Here is a 16,642-nt window from a genome sequence, read left to right on the forward strand (position 1 = left end):
GATCAGGAGATAAGAAAATGAAAATAGGAATCACTAGGTTGGACTGGACCACTGCCTGTTCAGCTTTATGTCTAATGCTTACTGAAGCTGAGCTTACTGCTTCACTTGGGTTTGATGCAGCTAATTGGCCGTACAATGCTGTGGAGGGTAGGGTAAGTTTCTTTTGGCTGTAGTAAGTGATCAGCTCATGTTACAGAGGTAGAGACTCGCTTGCTGCTGCCTTAGCTAGCTGTGGGTACGCAGAGAAGAGAACAGCCCCCAGCCTGTGATTTGCCAGCAGACGCGCCTGAGACTGTGGCAGTGGTTGGTACTGAGGCTGGTGGGTGGGTGGCCCTCGCTCACAGTATGTTCTGTGCTCGATTCATGGGCATGAGCTGGTGAAAACTGGGGCTGCTGGCGTAAGCTTATACGCTCCTCTTGAAACTACCCAGCCCTTCTGTGGCCAACTAAAAAGTGCATTGCACAGAGAACTGTAACTGCAGGCACATTTGCTTGGAGCCAGACATCTAACACCGTAGAAATTGGAGTCAATGGTGCTTTACTCCCCACATTTAAGGCTGATGTTATGCTACATCAGTACTAAATAACTTCGTATGATGGCTCTGTTGGTTCAACCACTACTTTGGCTGAGCTCATTACCAGGGCAACGCTTGCCTGCACTAGGCAGAAGATAGATTTTGCCAGGCCTAATCACTTCATGATACTGGTTGGTCCTTGTGGTGAGTTGAGGTACCAGCCAGCCTCCCAAGATCCCTTCCCACTCTGTTAGTTTGCAGGTCCTTGGCAGGGAGGAGGGGGCTTTGCTTCAACTTGTTGCTTGCAGAGAATATGTATGCCCTGGGGTTTTCCACCTCAGTTGGCCTCTTGCAACATCAGACAAGCAGAACACTATGAAGTGTGTGTGGGTAAAGCAAAAAGTCCAGTTCTTGAATACAGAATGGGAGATGAGGTGCCAGAAGGGAAGAGGAAAGTGTGAGCTCAGTTTTCATCTTCTCTTGTACTTGGGAATTGCTCTTTGGGAACCTTTGGGAGCTGGGGGAGAAGGTAGCTTTTTCTTGGAGCTGAACTCTGGTGTGGGGCCAAGACTCCCACCTGCCTTCTCCCACAGCACTGTTTAAAGCACCAGCCCTCTGAGCTAGTCCTGTGCCTTTTATCTTCCTGAACCAGCATCTCCCCCACATCCCCTTTCTCCTGCTTGTGTTCGTAATATGCATCTTAATATTTGCATTCAGAAAAAAAGGTAAAAAATAGGGCCTCTCTCACTTCCTGGGCCACCTCTGTTTTTATGCTTCTATCCTGTTCTTTGATTAGTGCTTTCGCATTAACTTGAACGCTCTCCCTGCTGGTCACAGCCTTTCTGGAAGTGATACAAAACAGTCTCTGCAGGGGTTTTCAAAATATTTTAATTTGTGGACTCTTTAACATGTTTTGAGTTAAATTGTGCATAACTCTATAGGCAAATGCCCTCTGAATCATAAGGAGTATTAACTATACAGCAATTCTGTTAATTCTGCTGGCTCCAAGATGCTCCCTGTTTTTCCTCACTCACTTTATATGTCATAAAAATATAGATTGGGTATTTAGAGTGCTGTCTCCAAGCTACCTTTTTCCTTCCCTTTCTCGCCATCCCACCCCAATTTTTGCAAGTTAGAGGAGTTTTGGTGCCACGGTGGGCAGCCAAATAAAAAGAAGCATCTTGGCCCTGGGTTCTGACAGTCCCGCCAGCACAGTGGTTCGTTGGACTGAGCGGTTCCTGTCAAATCCATTGTACATCTGGTCTGTGCAGAGCGGTCATGGCAGCGTCTGGTTGCTTCCTACAAGGTGTTACCGTTTGGACTGAGTTTTGCCGCGTGTGGCCAAGCCTGAGCTGTCAGCAGCAGGCAGAGGCAGTTCCTCCACGCCGAGGGGGACTGCGTTGGCTGGGGACCTGCGCGCGCCCGTTTTGCCTCTGCGGTCTGTTGTAGGAATGGTACCCGTAGGTTTCGTCAGTGTTGTGATCTGGGCACGCCGATGTCTTTGCGTGGCCTTTTTTTTAGTTGAAAATACCGCCTAAAGGAGGGTAAGAGTTAGCTTTTGATAGACTAGAGTTTATGAAAGAGACAGATCTAGAGCTTGATAGTTTCCAGGAGCGAGGCTGAGCCAGGATAATTCTTAATATTAGGAGAAAATTGCTGACCTGTTATTTTTGAAGTACCTAATGGTAATAGACTTCCATTCACCCTCTTAGGTGCTTCCTGCTGCTACTTAACCATCAATTTGATTTGAAGAAGAGGAGAGAAGGAACCAAAGACTCCATCTGTGTTAGATCTAGCAGGGATCGAGGTGCTACCCCGGCCGGCCGGAGCGTGCACACCCAGGAGCGGCAGCAAACGCAGCTCGGCCGCAGGCGGACGCGGCTACGTCCCAGGGAACCTGTGGGGCTGTTCTCTGCCCTTGGCTGCAGGTAATTGCTTTGCCTCACGCAATTATATGGGGTAGTTAAAAGTAGATTGCACAAAGCAGAGCAAAACTATCAGTACAACTTCCCCATTTGAGGAGATGGTATAGGAAGATAAAGGTATACTTTTAAACATTATTTAGTTCTGTGCGTTTTTACAGCACAACTAGTACGAGCCACTATTAGAACTGCAGTGGGAAAACAGAATGATTTAAGGGCCATAAAATTCACATTTTCTTCCAGCCTGATATAGTGATGGACTATTAATACACCAGGATGAACTCTGAAATAGATGCAGCTCAGTAGAAAACAAATTCTGGTTGGCTCAGCATATATTAAGGCATTAAGTTTTGGGGGGGCTATTTCTTTAATCATTTGGATTTTTTTTCCCCTACATTAAGTGGGTACATTTTTGAAAGGTGAAAAGTGGTAACATAGTGGGCAGTTTCTGTGATAAAGGTTGATAAAATTTCTACTGGTCCATTACTTTAGAAGTGCTATCATGCTGCTATGCTTAAAGAAAGATCAATCAAGTAAATTGTTCCTGGGATTCAACTTAATTACCTGCAACAGAGAGAAACTTCGTTATCGAGGTCTAATAAAATATCAGGTGGTTTTAATAATGTCAGTAAGGTGGCAGTTTTAAAGTGAAACCTGCTTGCTTAATAATAGAAAAGATAGTAGATTTGAGAAAGGTCTTTAATGAGCAGCATGTCTGTTTTCTACTTCAAGGAAAGAGACACATGTTTTAAGATGTGCTAGTGAGAAACTGTAAATTTGTGTCAGTGTTTATCCTCTGAGCCTCAAACTAAAGGGCCTATAGCTGGAGGATATTTCTTATTGAAAAATTATTTTAGCCTGAAACTTGGTGTATGATGACTAGGGTGATTTTTCTTAATACTTTTAAAGGAAACCATTCTTCCAGATACATAATTGAAATCAGAACATGTTTCAGTGTGACATGGCTGTGACTGATACTACATTTTAAAGCTTTAAATAAGGAATGGAGCTAAAAGTTTTAGATTTGTAACATGACCCACTTTATAATCTTCTGGATGCTTTCCTATAAATTAAAAAAAATGCATTTTGGGTTCTTTGCTTTCTTTTCCTTTTTAATCTGCTACTCTGAGAATAACTTGTCTCCCCCACCAATACTGCAAATTTTTTTGTGATACAGTAAAAATGATACAAATATTCTAGTTGTATTCATAAACACTGCAAACCGGTAGATTACTGTGTGCATTTCCATTAACAGAATCGCAGAAGTGTGTGGGGTTTTGGTTTTGGTTTTTTTTTTTTTTGGAAGTGCATGTTAACATCAGGAGCATCCCACAGGACTCTTGACCTGCCTGGGGAGCAGCATTTGTCAGCTCCACGGTGTGTTTGGGGGCTGCTTTATGGGGTGACGTTAAGCTGTGCCTAGGCAGCAGCAGCCAGGTAGGACAGTGGGGCTTCAGAGGGGCCTTCCTGGGGGAGAACAGCAAGACTGATCTGAGCAAGCTACTGTGTCCGCGCCAGACACAGCGTTCTCCCCCAACACACGCACCCTGATGTCAGTCTCCCACGTTTGATCAATACTGCTTTCCATTTAAAACAGGAAATTAATTGTTTTATTCCGGAGAAGATCCAGGTTGATTCAGTATTTGGCTCTGGCCAGCACCTGCCTTGAGTGAAAAGGGGAGAGATGTCATCACTGCTTCCCGGTGCGGTTGTGCTCACTTGGCCTGGTGTGGTGCTGCCTTTCGTTTGATTTGCCTCTGCGAAAATCAATAGAGTAGCTCTGCCAAGACCCCGATGAACATGGGGAGCCTCGTACTTATTTCTCTCAACGTCTTTCACAAGTAACCCAGGTATTGCCAGAGCGTCTTCGCTCTCCTGAGCGTGCAGGCTTTTCCCACGAGTCCTGCAGACTGACTGATTTTTTGGGGGAAGGCATATTTTCTGCAAATGGAAAGAATGAAACCCAATTTTTGACAACAACTGCCTTTAAACTAAAGATCTTTGTGTCAAGCACTTTCTACCGTTTATCAGAGGTATTGAGAGATTTCACATGATTTTTTCCCACCTGGCATCCCTGGGTTTAGATTTCTTTGCTGTGATGACAGCTGGGTGCTGGATGCCGTTGGATTGGAGACAAACTTTGTAACGTAGTGTTTCTCTTATGGAAAGCTGCATGGCAAGAAGAACATAGCCAAAGCTGCCTAAAATAGGCAGGGACAAAACTATGGCCGAGGTTTATGAATGGGGCAGAGCGCAGGGTAAGCTGGTGGATTGGGTAGACCTGGCCTCGACTCCTCTTCTGGGCACTTCCTTGGCCTGAGATGATAGGCAGCGTCATTTAGGATAAACGTTACTACAGTAGTTAGCACTTTGCTTGTGTTTTTTGTTATGGGAGATTCTGGTGGTGTCTCTTCTTTTGCATCGTGAATTGGAGATGTCTGGATCTGGTTGTAAGCGCTCCTGAGGGCAGAAAGTCAGGACCATAGCGGCTCGGTTTGCTCTGCTCACATCAGTGGCCGTTTTGGAAAGGCTGCTCCGTATTTGCCTGTGAGATAAAATTTGTAATGCTGATGTAACTTTTGCCGCACAGCGGGATGTTGGGAGGATTTAATGGCTCTGAGGACTGAACAATGGTAAGTCAGCACTACGAGCCACTGCTGTTGTGACTCAACTTTGAATCCCTGCCAAAGATGCCTTTTGCAAATAAAATTTAGCACTGATTTATCAATGGGGTTAGTTCATAACATGATGTAAATCACTCAATCACATAATGAATCCTTCTGGATCGAAAGAAAATGTTCCTAACAACTTTATTATAAATAAATAGTATGCTTAAGGGGCCCAAATCAATGTTAGGGTATTGCCGTGTTTCACCACTGACAATTTGCTGCTCTTGCTACTACCTGCTTGTGCCAAAGAGGCAGGGGAGGTTTTGTTAATGGTCTTTCCTCCTTGCTGTGCCGGTGCCGCGGTGAGTCCTGCGTACGGCAGGTAGGGAGCAGCTGCTGCTGCGCCCGGGAGAGGCTCCAGCCCCCGGCAGCCCCCAGCACCTCTGCTCCCTCCTGCTCAAACAGCACAAAGCCAGAATCGGTGGCACAAGAGCAACTCCACAGCCGCCTCCCCTCTTCTCTCCTGCGTGTCACGCTCTCTGCTTTGGTCAGGAAAGGCTTTTTCTAGATCACTGTCCCCATAATGAAGAGAATCCATGTGCTGTTGTGCTGCCCAGAGCCGGGCCTGGGGGAGAGGCCACCTGCATGCTCTGGCTGCTGCCACGGCTTCTGGTCTCTGGCCTTGTAAAGAGCCGCAGCTGGGTTCTTCCCAGTTTCCCCAGCATCGGTTCCTCTCCATGTGCCTCTGCTCCGGTCGTTCCTTGGGCGTCCCTCCCTGGCTGAGCCCCTGGAGGGGGTGGCCTGGCCTCTCGGGGTCCCCCTTGCTCCCAGCCTGGGAGAAGCCTGCAAGCTCTGCAAGAAGCTCGAGGAAGCACCACTTGCCCTTCTACGCCCACCTTCTCCAGGCGGCTTCACTGGGGCAAAACTGGCAGGTCGCGCTGGCTGTCTGGTGCTGCGCGGTAACAGCCGGGGTCGCGGCGCCCTGTGGGAGCTGGTCCTGCGGGCTGGGGCCCGGGAGGGAGGTGCGGCGGCCCCCGGCTCTGTCTGCGGGCTGCGTTAGGCTGCGGTGCCACACAGCTGCGCGGGGAGGCAGTGAGGCCTCCGGGCCAGGCGGCAGCTGCCAACAGGGAGGGCTGCAGGCAGCTTTTCTGTTTCTTTTTCTCCCTCCCCCCTTCCCCCCCTTTTCCCCTTTTTTTGTTTTTTCCCTTTTTTCCCCATTTTCCCCCCTTATTTCTTTCCCCCTTTTTCTTTTTCTTTCCCCCTTTTTCTTTCCCCCCTTTTTTCTTTTTTTCTTTCCCCCTTTTTCCTTTTCCCCCCCTTTTCCCCCCCTTTTCCCCCCCTTTTCCCCCCCTTTTCCCCCCCTTTTCCCTTTATTTGCTCCCTGGATTTCAGTGTCACCATTCGAAAGAAGGGGACTTGGGTGAGACGGACCCTACACCACCAGGCCGCCGCGGCGGGGGCAGCGGAGGGGCTCGCGGGGGCGGGGGCGGCGCGGGGGGCGGGGGGCGGTGCGCGGGGGGCGGCGGCTCCGCCCCGGGGCGTGCGCGGCGGCGGCGGCGGCGGCGGCGGCGGCTGGCGGCGTTGGGGGCCATGGTGCAGATCGGCTTCCAGCAGGCGCCGGCCGCGCTCAAGGCGGAGAAGGCGGCGGCGGCGGCGGGCGATGGGGCGGCGGCGGCGGCCGTGAGTGCGGGGGCCGGGGCGGTCCGGGGGGCCCGAGGGGCCCGCGCCGCCCCCCTGTGCGCTGCCCCCGCGGAGCGGCTCGGTGCGGTGCGGTGCGGCCGGGCAGCGCGGAGCAGAGCGGGGGAAGTTTGGGAAGCGGGGGGCGGGGGGGGGGGAGGCATTTTGCGGTCCTCCGGCGGGAGCAGAAAGCCCCCAGCAGCCCTCCCCCCCCCCCCCCCCGAGCCGTAACGCTGTTCTCACGGCTTTCTCCAAGTTAGACCCTACCAGAGCTTTGAGAAAGGTGCGCGTTTAAGGCTTGATTTATTTTTTACTTATTCTCACTTGGACACCCCGGAGAGGTAAAAAGCGTATGAATTTGTTGATATTCCCGTGTGTCCTAGAGAGTAACTAGACGTGTAACATTTGGGGCAGCAGGGAGGGGATGGGGCAGGGTGGTTGCGGCATTGCGCGGAGCTGCTGTGGTCCTTGGGCACGGCAGCAAGCGCCTGGTGCACGCAAGTGGCTGGGGAAGTCATCCGTCTGCTCTGAGCTTTTGCTTGGGGACTGTAATTTGGCATCTGTCATTCATAGATGACTTTAAAATTATAGCGTCTCTTGAGGTCTGTAGTTTACATAGAGAAGAGAAAAGAGGAACAAAGCTGCCAGGAATGAGATTAGAAGCAAGGGGAAGGAGCTGCTGATAAAGATTATCTAAGAGCGTGACCCGGTTCTCTTGGCAGTTTTCAAGACGGGAACTGACACTCTCAAGTTCAATTTACCATACTGGCTTCAGGTGATGGGTAACCGAGGAAGAAACGGCTGGTCATGCCTGCAGAGACTGGGACCCTGCCAGGCACGAAAGCGGTGGAGCATCCCTGGCCGGTCTAGAGGAGGGCTCAGCTCCTGGGGTAGTCTTGCAAGTCCCCCTTGCAAGATCTTCGCTGCCTGGGTGCTGGCTGGCTGTGCCCCATGCGCACCCGCTGCGGTGCGGCTGGTGCCCTTTCGAGGAGGGAGGAATCGCTCCAAGAAGGAAAAAAAATAGTGCTGTCATGTTTGGCTAGGAGTTGAGGGCTCCCCAAATTTCACAGCCAGTGGGCCCCAGCTTACAAGTCCTTCCGTAAGGATGGACTGGCTGGCGTAAATAAGACAGAGGGAAGGCTTTGTCCATGGATGGCCTGACCCATGGAATTGGGTCTGTCTTGCTAAAACACTTCTATATCAGAGCATGAGATTTAAATGGCGTTTCTGTATTCTTCACTGCTGAGCATCCCTCCTCTTGTGCCTTACCGAGAGGGTGGGAATCGTTTTTAGTAGACTGCTCAATTTTACAGAGAGCTCAAGGAGTTGCTTATATTGTAACGATCTCTAACATCATGCACTGATGTGCTTCTAACTCTATTAAATGTGCTGTCAGGGTCTGAATGTGCTCCGTGTATTGTTATTGCATCTATTAATCTACCTCCCTAGAAACCGTACAGGAACCTATAATGGGAACGTGGCCAACTATGATCCCTCAGTGATTTCCAGACTTTCATCTTTTTTAATTACGGACCAAAGGAGGTGGTTGGTTTCTTCCCATCTTTGATGTCAAACCCTGAAAAGGCAGTCTGAAAGTTAAACATCATGCTGGACTTCTGGCTCACACTGCCATGAAAGCAGCTTTCTGCAAGTGGGAAGTCGTTTATTCTGCTGATCACGCGCTAGCTCAGGCAGGACCTGGCTCCTCCTCATTAGCTCGATGAGAACAAGAGTTAAAAAATTAATAAAAAATGTAACAGAAACTTATTTCCATCATTAATTTTGCCAGACTCCAGCAATCAAAATCATTCCGATTCAGGTCCTGCCAGGTGAATGAAATTGGCTTGAATAGCAAATACTATTTTTGGGGCTCCTTTCATTGCCTTGGGTTTTTTTTTTTTGACTCTGGGGAGTGCTGTGTTGTTCTTTGAAGTCCACGTAGTCTACAAAGGAACTTAAAAAAGTGAATTTCAAACAAATTCTTCAGCGATCTCTGAAGTTTAGCAGGTGGACATGGAAGCAAATTGGTGTAAGATCTGTAATGAAAGGGCAGGAGCAGGCTGCAGTGAGCCAGGGAGACATGCCGGTGTTCAGGGAGTGCACCTGCTGACAAGAAGGTGATCTTTCTGGAGTTATTTTTCAGGATATTTGGGACACTAGATTCTTGGGTAACGGTCTCCTGGGTGTAGTTTGTGCTTCGCTGGGCCAAGCGAGCCTGCACCTTCGTAACGCATCAAGCTCGTGCGGCTGATCTTTCAGCAGCTGGGCCGTCTTGCAGTACGCCCTTGTGCTGCCAGTAATTCCTGTCTGCGTGTGTCTTGCTCTAGCTGCCTTGCAGCAAAATGGCATTGGTGGCATGCAAACAAGATGCTCGGCATTCCTGGCCCTTTTGATCTCTGAACTTCAATCCCAGTGATAGGAGGCAGAGCTGGGAAATGATTCAACTGGGGCTTCCACAGCTTATGAATTTTGGCAGGTTCTCTGTAAGTGCAGTGATGTGGCACGCAGGAGGATGTCTGTGACACTAATGTGTCCCCAAAGGTGGTAGATGAGGAGGTCTGACACAAGATCCCGTGTGAGGTACCTTGCGTCTCTCTGCTGTGCAGCTCAGTTTGAGTTAGCAAGAATAAGCAATTTAAACAATCAGAAAATCCATGTAATTTTGAGGCAATTTCAACATTTTAAGGGCTTGTAATAAAAGCAATCTTCCTGTCATTAGAAGGTGGGAGAATGGAGCAGCCTTGAGTGGAAGACAGTTTGAGGTTATGCAGTCAGCAAAATAATTTTTCATACTTGTTGAAAAATATTTTCTGATGTAAAATAGCATTCAGTGAGTTTTAATTGAATTCCAGGTTTACAGTCTGAAATGGAAATAAATATATGTGCATATGTCCTTCATGGTACGGGGAAATACACTATTTGTATTTGTTAAATCTACAGGAACAGATAAAACTCAGGTGGCGATAGCTCTTCAGTCCAAATTTGGTTTGGGGTTTTTTTTGGGGGTACTTTCTTGTAAACCACTCTAATATTAGTAATTAAATATTCTGTAGTGGTTGCACAGGAGCCAGAGGAGAAGGGGTTTCATTAAAATCTTCTGCTTTCTGAGGGGTAAATGCTAAAATAGGGGGAGAAAGACATCGCTGATTCTCCTGACTTTGTACGCAATGAAGACCAGCTACTCAGTTGTCCTCGTCAAGATCTCTGCTAAACGCTCGTCCCTGCCGACCGGAGGTGAAACGTCTTACGGCGAATGCTCTGGTGCAGCCTGGGCGCCACGTCAGATGTCTGCGGAGATCCAGGGCAGGTTGCCGAGGATGGGAAGATGGCTGTGTACATCGGGAAACACGCTTGCACATAAACCTTTTCAGAGAGAAGCAGGAAGCACAGCCTGTCGTGATGTGCCTGGAGAAGACCGTTCTGAGAACGGCACGTGTGATCGTACTTGTCTGCTGTTTCCCAGAAGGATGAGCACCAGGAGGAGATGGCATCTGCTCAGGGCCTTGACTGCTGGATGTAACCGGTGAGGTTGACGTGCTTTGTGCACAGGTGGGGAGCCGGGGAGGACTCGAGCCGTACCTGCAGAGAGCCGTACCTGCAGGTACCAGCAGCCCAGTAAAAGCCTTGGCAGTGGGTTAAAGGCACAAGCGCTGTGAGGGACTTTCCAGTGCGCACCCAGTGATGTCCTGCACTGTGACTGGTGTTTCGCTGTTGCTTTCAGTGCTGCTGGGCTTTGCTTGCATGCCTTTCATCTCATCCCGCTGCCCCGGGACTCCACGAGACTCCTCCTTTCAATGGGCTTTGGATCGCGCCCTTCCTGTTCGTCTGGGATGCAGCAAATGCATCTCGTAACGACGCGTCTGCTTCTCGCGGCTGGAACGGCGTGACCTTTCCGTCTCGGCAGAGCGGAGCCACAGGGTTGCTTGTTTCGTGCTCAGGGTGTGCTCCCGCCCTCAGAAAAATCCAGCAGCTTTGGTTTTCCTGTGCACCAGCCCTGCCATTTTGCCAGCCTCCTTCGTTTCCTTGGTGATGTGGGTTTCCCTTGCAGGTGACAGCTAATGTGAGCACAACATTTTGTGCCGCTCTGCTTCTGGCCTTCCTGGCTGTACGGGAGGTACTGGGACGTTGTAAGCACCGATGCTGCAGAAAAGCAGTGCCCTGGCCAGGGCTTTGCGTGCCCACGATGTCGACCCTGCGGTATGCACAGGAGCAGCAGCTCCATCGGGCCGCGCAGGGCTCTCTGCTGCCCGTTAAAAGCAGGATGGCCCCAGCGTGGTGCTGGCAGTTGTGCCAGTGTGATCCTAATTCCCTGTGTTCATTTTTATGAGCAACTTCACTGCAGGATGCTATGAGATAAAAGGCAGATGTCTGGGGAAGGGAATATGAGGAAAAATCTTTTAAACAGACCTTTTTTTCAAAGCAAGCTGTAAATGCAGAGAGAAGGAGAAAAACTAGCTGGCAGCTAAGTGCATTGACTATGCCTGTCTTGATTTGTTTACAGGCATCAGAGTCCTGGCTTCATGCTTCTGGGGCATGGGTGTTTTCACCATGTTGAAGTCTTGATTTAAGGATCTGAACACAGTAGGTCTTGATTTCAGGAAACTGACTCCTGTATCAGAAGATTTTTCCTGGCCTTTTCTCAACCCTCCTATGTCCCCGTGGGCTGAAGTGACTTCTCTTTGTGACCTGTATGGGGCCATCAGCTTAAAAAGAAGCATTGTCGCTGGTTCTCTGTGGTTTCAGGGAGTCTTGGAAGGGGAGGAGAAGGACTGAATTGCAGAAGCATTGCTGGAGAGCCTGTCCCTTACAGGGCTCGTTCCAGTGAAATGCTGGACTTGAGTAGCTGCTTGTGTGAAGCACTGGACTCCAGGCATTAATATTTGACGTTCCATCTGAGCATGACAAAGGATCTGGCTAAAACTGGAGGGGCAGCTTAAGAGAGAGAATTACTATTTCTAGCAGAAATGTTAAATGCTACTGAATTTGGAAACACAGAGCTCTCTTTCAGCAAAAAGATGCAGATTAAAGAGCTAGAGACAGGAAATCTTGAACTCTCCATCTAAAGGTGTATATTCTTCAAAAGCTGCAGGGGATCTTAAGTCAATACAGCTTTCAGTGAGTTGAACGTGGGCCAGCAACGTGCCCTTGCGGCAAAGAAGGCCAGTGGTATGCTGGGCTGCATTAGGAAGATCACTGCCAGCAGGTTGAGGGAGGTGGTCTTTCCCCTCTACTCAGCCCTGGTGAGGCCTCATCTGGAGTGCTAGACCCAGTGCTGGCTCCCCAATGCGAGAGAGACATGGACCTGTTCAGCCTGGAGAGAAGTCTAAGGGAGATGTTATTAATCTGTATAAATATCTGATGGGAGGGCGTAAAGAAGATGGAGCCAGACTCTTCTCAGTGGTGTCTGGTGACAGGACGAGAGGCAACGGGCACAAACTGAAACACAGGAAGTTCCACTTGAACTTAAGAAAATGCTTCTTCACTGTGGGGGTGACTGAGCACTGGAACAGGCTGTCCAGAGAGGTTGTGAAGTCTCCTTCCTTGGAGATATTCAAAACCCAGGTGGACACGGTCCTGGGTGACCTGCTGTAGGTGACCAACTTGAGCAGGGAGGCTGGACCAGATGATCTCCACAGGTCCCTGCCAGCCCCAGCGATTCTGTGGTTTGGTGGTTGGTTTGCATGTAGGTGGTGTTTACGGAACGATTTGCTTGCCTGCCTTGAGTGTTGGTGATGCACAGAAACACTGATAACCAAGAAATGTCTTTAAAAGACAGTGGTTTTAAAAGGAACGAATGAACCAGATGAAAGCGAGAGGCAGAAGCTGAGCTGCATGTGCTGAATGTCTTAATACTGTAACACTATGGGCCCTCTGCACGGGACAGGAACCCTCCTTTATCTGCTGGAAGGAGCCCGTCCCTGCGATAAGCAGGACGCCAGCTTTCCGATCTGTCCTTGCACTGTGCTATTCCTGTGACTGTTCGGGGGAGAGATGGGCTGGTAGTTACAGTGCCTTGCTGCTCTGCAAGGGAAGCTCCTGTACCGCAGAGAAAAGCAATTACGGATCTGGAAAAACTGAGCTTTTAAGGAGGATGAGTTGTCCTTGTGTGCATTTTTGCAATCCCTGCTTTTGTGCTACTGAGTCTTTGGGCATCAGTGGGTTTACAGGAGATAGAAAAGGCATTTTCCCTTCTGGTCTGGTGTTTGATTCCCAGGTGATGTGTGGGATCCTTGGCGTTTTTGTAATGCTAGTGCTCTTAGAGTTTGGGGAAGGACAAGCTGGTAGGGTTTGTGGGAGGGGGGTTGTTTTGGTTATTATTATTATTTTTTAATCCATCTTTCTGAATTTGCTTTGCAGAGTTTTCTTCCTTGTTGCTGTGGCCTACCTTCCAAATCAGTTTGAACAATAAAACCAAGAAGAGTTGGCATGGCCTCTCTCTTGCTGTTGTTAAACCAGACGCTGTTTCTTTACGTGGTGAATTTTCAAGTGTAAGGCCGACTCTGTCAGGGTTTTCAGATGCTGCTGCGGGAGGAGTAGAGATAATCGCTGTCACATTTCCAAAAGGGAGCAGTGATTTCATTTTGCGGATTGACATTGTGTAAGTCCTGATTTGTAGGGAGCAGGAAATGTTGTGGCTTGGAAATCTGATTTCTTGTTTAGGTGCCTCAGCTTGAGCTCGGGGAAGCTCCGGACTCTGCCACTCTGGACCTCTTCTTTGAGCAAACCGTGCTGATTCAAGGCACTAATTCCCCTCTCCCATCAGCAGAGCCGTGAAGGCAGCATGTGCCTGTGCCTCAGCTATTCCTGGTCCTGCACGTCGCGGGTGCAGCCGCGTGCTGCTGCCTGCCCGCCCAGGGATCTGTCGCCTCTCGCAGAAGAGTGAGGTGGGCACTAGGGACAGCAAGGGCTTAGTGTGTCACAGCCAGGTCAGCAGAGCTTGCCTGGCCCTTTGGGACAGCCAGAATGGCTAATTTGCTCTTGATCCTCTCAGAAGATGCCCCCTGCCCTCGCTCCATCAGCATTCGCAGCTGTGGGCGGATAGCTTGGCGTGGCATGGTGTGAACCTTTCCACGCGTGCAGGACTCCTCTTTGCCCTGTTTTCTGCTTTCAGATGTGATGAGACAGCACATGATATTTGCTCTTTTTGTAAACTTAGATACTAGCTCTCTTGACTAGTGCCCAGGACTCCCTGCTCTCTTGTGCAGGTCGGTGGGTGTTGCATATCAGAGTGATCGTCCAGTTTGGGTTTGGGAAAAAGCAAGTGTTTGGCTGTGAGAGTGGAGGTGTGTCCAGCTCCTTTCCGAGTGCTCGGTCCTGCTGTCCTGCCACGTGACAGCTTGCTGCTTTGGCAGGATGTCCTGTATTTTAGGCTTCTTACTGTGGAGCCTTAGACCTTTTCATAGCTTGGCACAGACTTGAGCATATGGATAAAACTAGCCCTTTTGCGTCCTTCCCCAGAGCTGTTTCCTGAGCGCGTTGAGCCCAAAGGACCATTGCATCCTCCCGTGAGTGCAGTAACTCAAGCACGAGGAGAGGCCGTGCCGGTACAACGGACACCCAGGCGTGGATGGCTTTCCTAGTGACGCCTGAAAGCGGACTAAAGCAGGGTGGTTTTGTAGACCCTGCAGTAGCAGTCGCTCTTTACTTCACTGGGGATGAGGAAGAAGGCTCAGCTGCGCTAAAAGCAGAGTGGAAGCTGCTGGCGTTTCCTTGCCTTGGTTCCTCGGTGTCTTGAACGTTTTTGTTGCAGGTTGAAGAGGTGTTTTAAGGTGTCAGGGATCTTCCCACATGCACGTGTCTGAATGAAGTCTCCGTGACTTTGCCAGCCCGTTGACTGAAGAGCCCTCTCACCCCCGAGCAGCCGCCCTGCTCCTCTCTGGCTTGCACTGCCTTTTGGCGTTCATTGCTCTGGCTGGTTTCTGAGAGCCGATGCCAGAGCTGAACCTTGCTTGTGCTCCTGAGGAAAACACTCTTTTAATACCACCTCCCACATCGGGGTTGCAAAAAAATGGCTGCGTTTGCTTCTTTGCTCCCCCAGGCGAGGTGCGTTGAGCGCTCACGGGTCTCACACCGGCGGCAGCAGTGCCGCTGCCCTGCCGGGGCTGGGGTGGGTGGGTGGCTTCTGGAAATCAGGCCGCATTTATCACGCTCTGTATTTTGGCATTCAGACTGTGAAACACCTGGGTTGGGACTTTTTTTGCCTCTTCTCACAGCCGTTTATTTCCCCTGTGCCTGCCTGTGCTGTGCGAGGCTCGAGCTATGCGCCTCGTAAGAACGGCCCTTTTCTTACACGGGGCTTTGTTGGCTCTGCTCATGCCCTGAACAGTTTTGCTCCCGGGAGATAGGGGAGGGAGGCTGGAGAAACTGCAGCTGGAAGTTGTCGTGCCTCTGCCAGAAATAAAATAAAAACCTTATGGAAACGAATTCCTCACCTCTGTGCAAAGAGGGAGAAGAAACAGCCCCTTAGTCCCAGAATCAGATGGAAAAAGGCGAAAAGAGGAGGTCCATATCTCTCTTGCTGACCGGGGGGAACGAAAATATGATCACTGAGCACTTGAGAGCTCCCACATGCCAGGCTGTGTTTTTAACATCCTGCTGTCTTTGTCATATAGCGACAAAGCCGTAGTTTTTAATTAGTCAGTGGCTGGTTTTGATATTCTAATTTCCAGCACTGCGAAGTGGCTCCTGGGGCAGGTGGCTTTGTTGCTCGTCACATGTGGCAGCGTCGTTCAGAGATGTAATGAGATTCACTTATTGCAACCTTTTTGTCTTTGGCTGCGATAGTCTCTTAATTACAGCCTTTGTTTTTTGGATTCTGGGCGTCTTTGAGTCCAAAATCCATCGACTGCGTTCCCGTGGCAATGCTGCTGCACGGCCCTGCACAGGCGCTGCTCAGGTCCTGTGCGCTGGAAGTTCGGTTGCCTTGGAAACTGTATGCCCTATTGACTGTATGCCACATACGTGTGTGTGTGTATATATATACATATATACATGCACACACTTTTTTCCCTAAAGCCTCAGAAATGCTTTGCAGTCTGGGATGGCTGTCCTATTTTGTTGCAGGTACCCAGCTTGCTTATAGACCTTTTGTTGCTGGCGCTGAGCGTCGGCCCCTATGAGTCTCTCCCAAGGCAGTAGCCAAGGCACTGTTCCCCACTTAGTGTCACCTGGTATTTCTCCTGATTTCACTCCCTTTCTTCCTCCAAGCTCAACTGCTTTTGGGGCCAGGACTCATTCTTTCTCGTCTAGCAGAGGAGACTTCTTGGAAGGTGGGAGATGCTTGAGTGGGCTCAGGGGTGAGCTGCCTTCTTGTAATAATTCCCCTCTTCCGCTGCCTGTCTTCATGCATCTGCCTTTTCCCTGCACGCAGTCTCTCATTCTCGTCTGCAGAGCTAGAGGTTGGCAATTGCTGCAGTCCTGAGCCCCGACTACCTCTGGTGGGTCCTGGGAGCTGGTAGCCACCAAGCGCCTCTGCGTTTGAACACCTGAAGATGAGAGCGGTCGTCTCTTAGACCTGGGCGTCCTTGTCCTGTGTTTATGCCATGGACTCTCTGGTGCTTCCTGCTGTGCAAAGCAGCAGCGCTGCGCTCGCGGGCCAGCGGTGCCCGGCCCCTGCGTGTGGGGCGCAGCTGGTGGGGTGACGGGAGGGTTTGCGTCACGGGCAGAGAGGAACGTGCGTGTCCCTCTCCCAGGAAAGATTATACTGAAAGCTGAGTCTGGGGCATCAGAGGAGAGGTCAGTGCACACCAGGTTACACCAACTGAGGCAGCATTACAATTTAAGAGTAACCAGTTCTGTGGGTTCCCCTCCTCCATCTAAAGTCAATGGAGGTAGTGTTAATGTAGGTCCTTAAATTCTGTAACTGATTTCGAACCTGAATGTGAGACTGTCCTGGAGATGGAGACCTTGAAGTTCTTTT

The 16,642-nt window shown here is 50.0% G+C and overlaps 1 protein-coding gene across 3 annotated transcripts in view; it reads left to right on the plus strand.

Annotated features, from left to right (window-relative positions):
• The first annotated feature begins 2,424 nt into the window (after window positions 1–2,424).
• The window catches only part of ITM2C (integral membrane protein 2C), a 30,269-nt gene continuing 16,051 nt past the window's right edge, over window positions 2,425–16,642 (plus strand). Inside the window, exon 1 of one of the 3 annotated variants that reach the window (XM_064516956.1) lies at window positions 2,425–2,443. Coding sequence is in view for 1 of the 3 variants with exons in the window: in XM_064516955.1 (XP_064373025.1) it covers window positions 6,637–6,726 (90 nt within the window). In the remaining 2 variants the exon portion in view is untranslated. Of the gene's footprint in view, window positions 2,444–6,579; window positions 6,727–13,302; window positions 13,322–16,642 lie in introns of those variants that run through there. The other 2 variants (XM_064516955.1, XM_064516957.1) reach the window with 2 other exon arrangements.

The sequence above is a fragment of the Dromaius novaehollandiae genome, chromosome 9, assembly GCF_036370855.1.
Source record: "Dromaius novaehollandiae isolate bDroNov1 chromosome 9, bDroNov1.hap1, whole genome shotgun sequence".
Classification (NCBI taxonomy): domain Eukaryota; kingdom Metazoa; phylum Chordata; class Aves; order Casuariiformes; family Dromaiidae; genus Dromaius; species Dromaius novaehollandiae.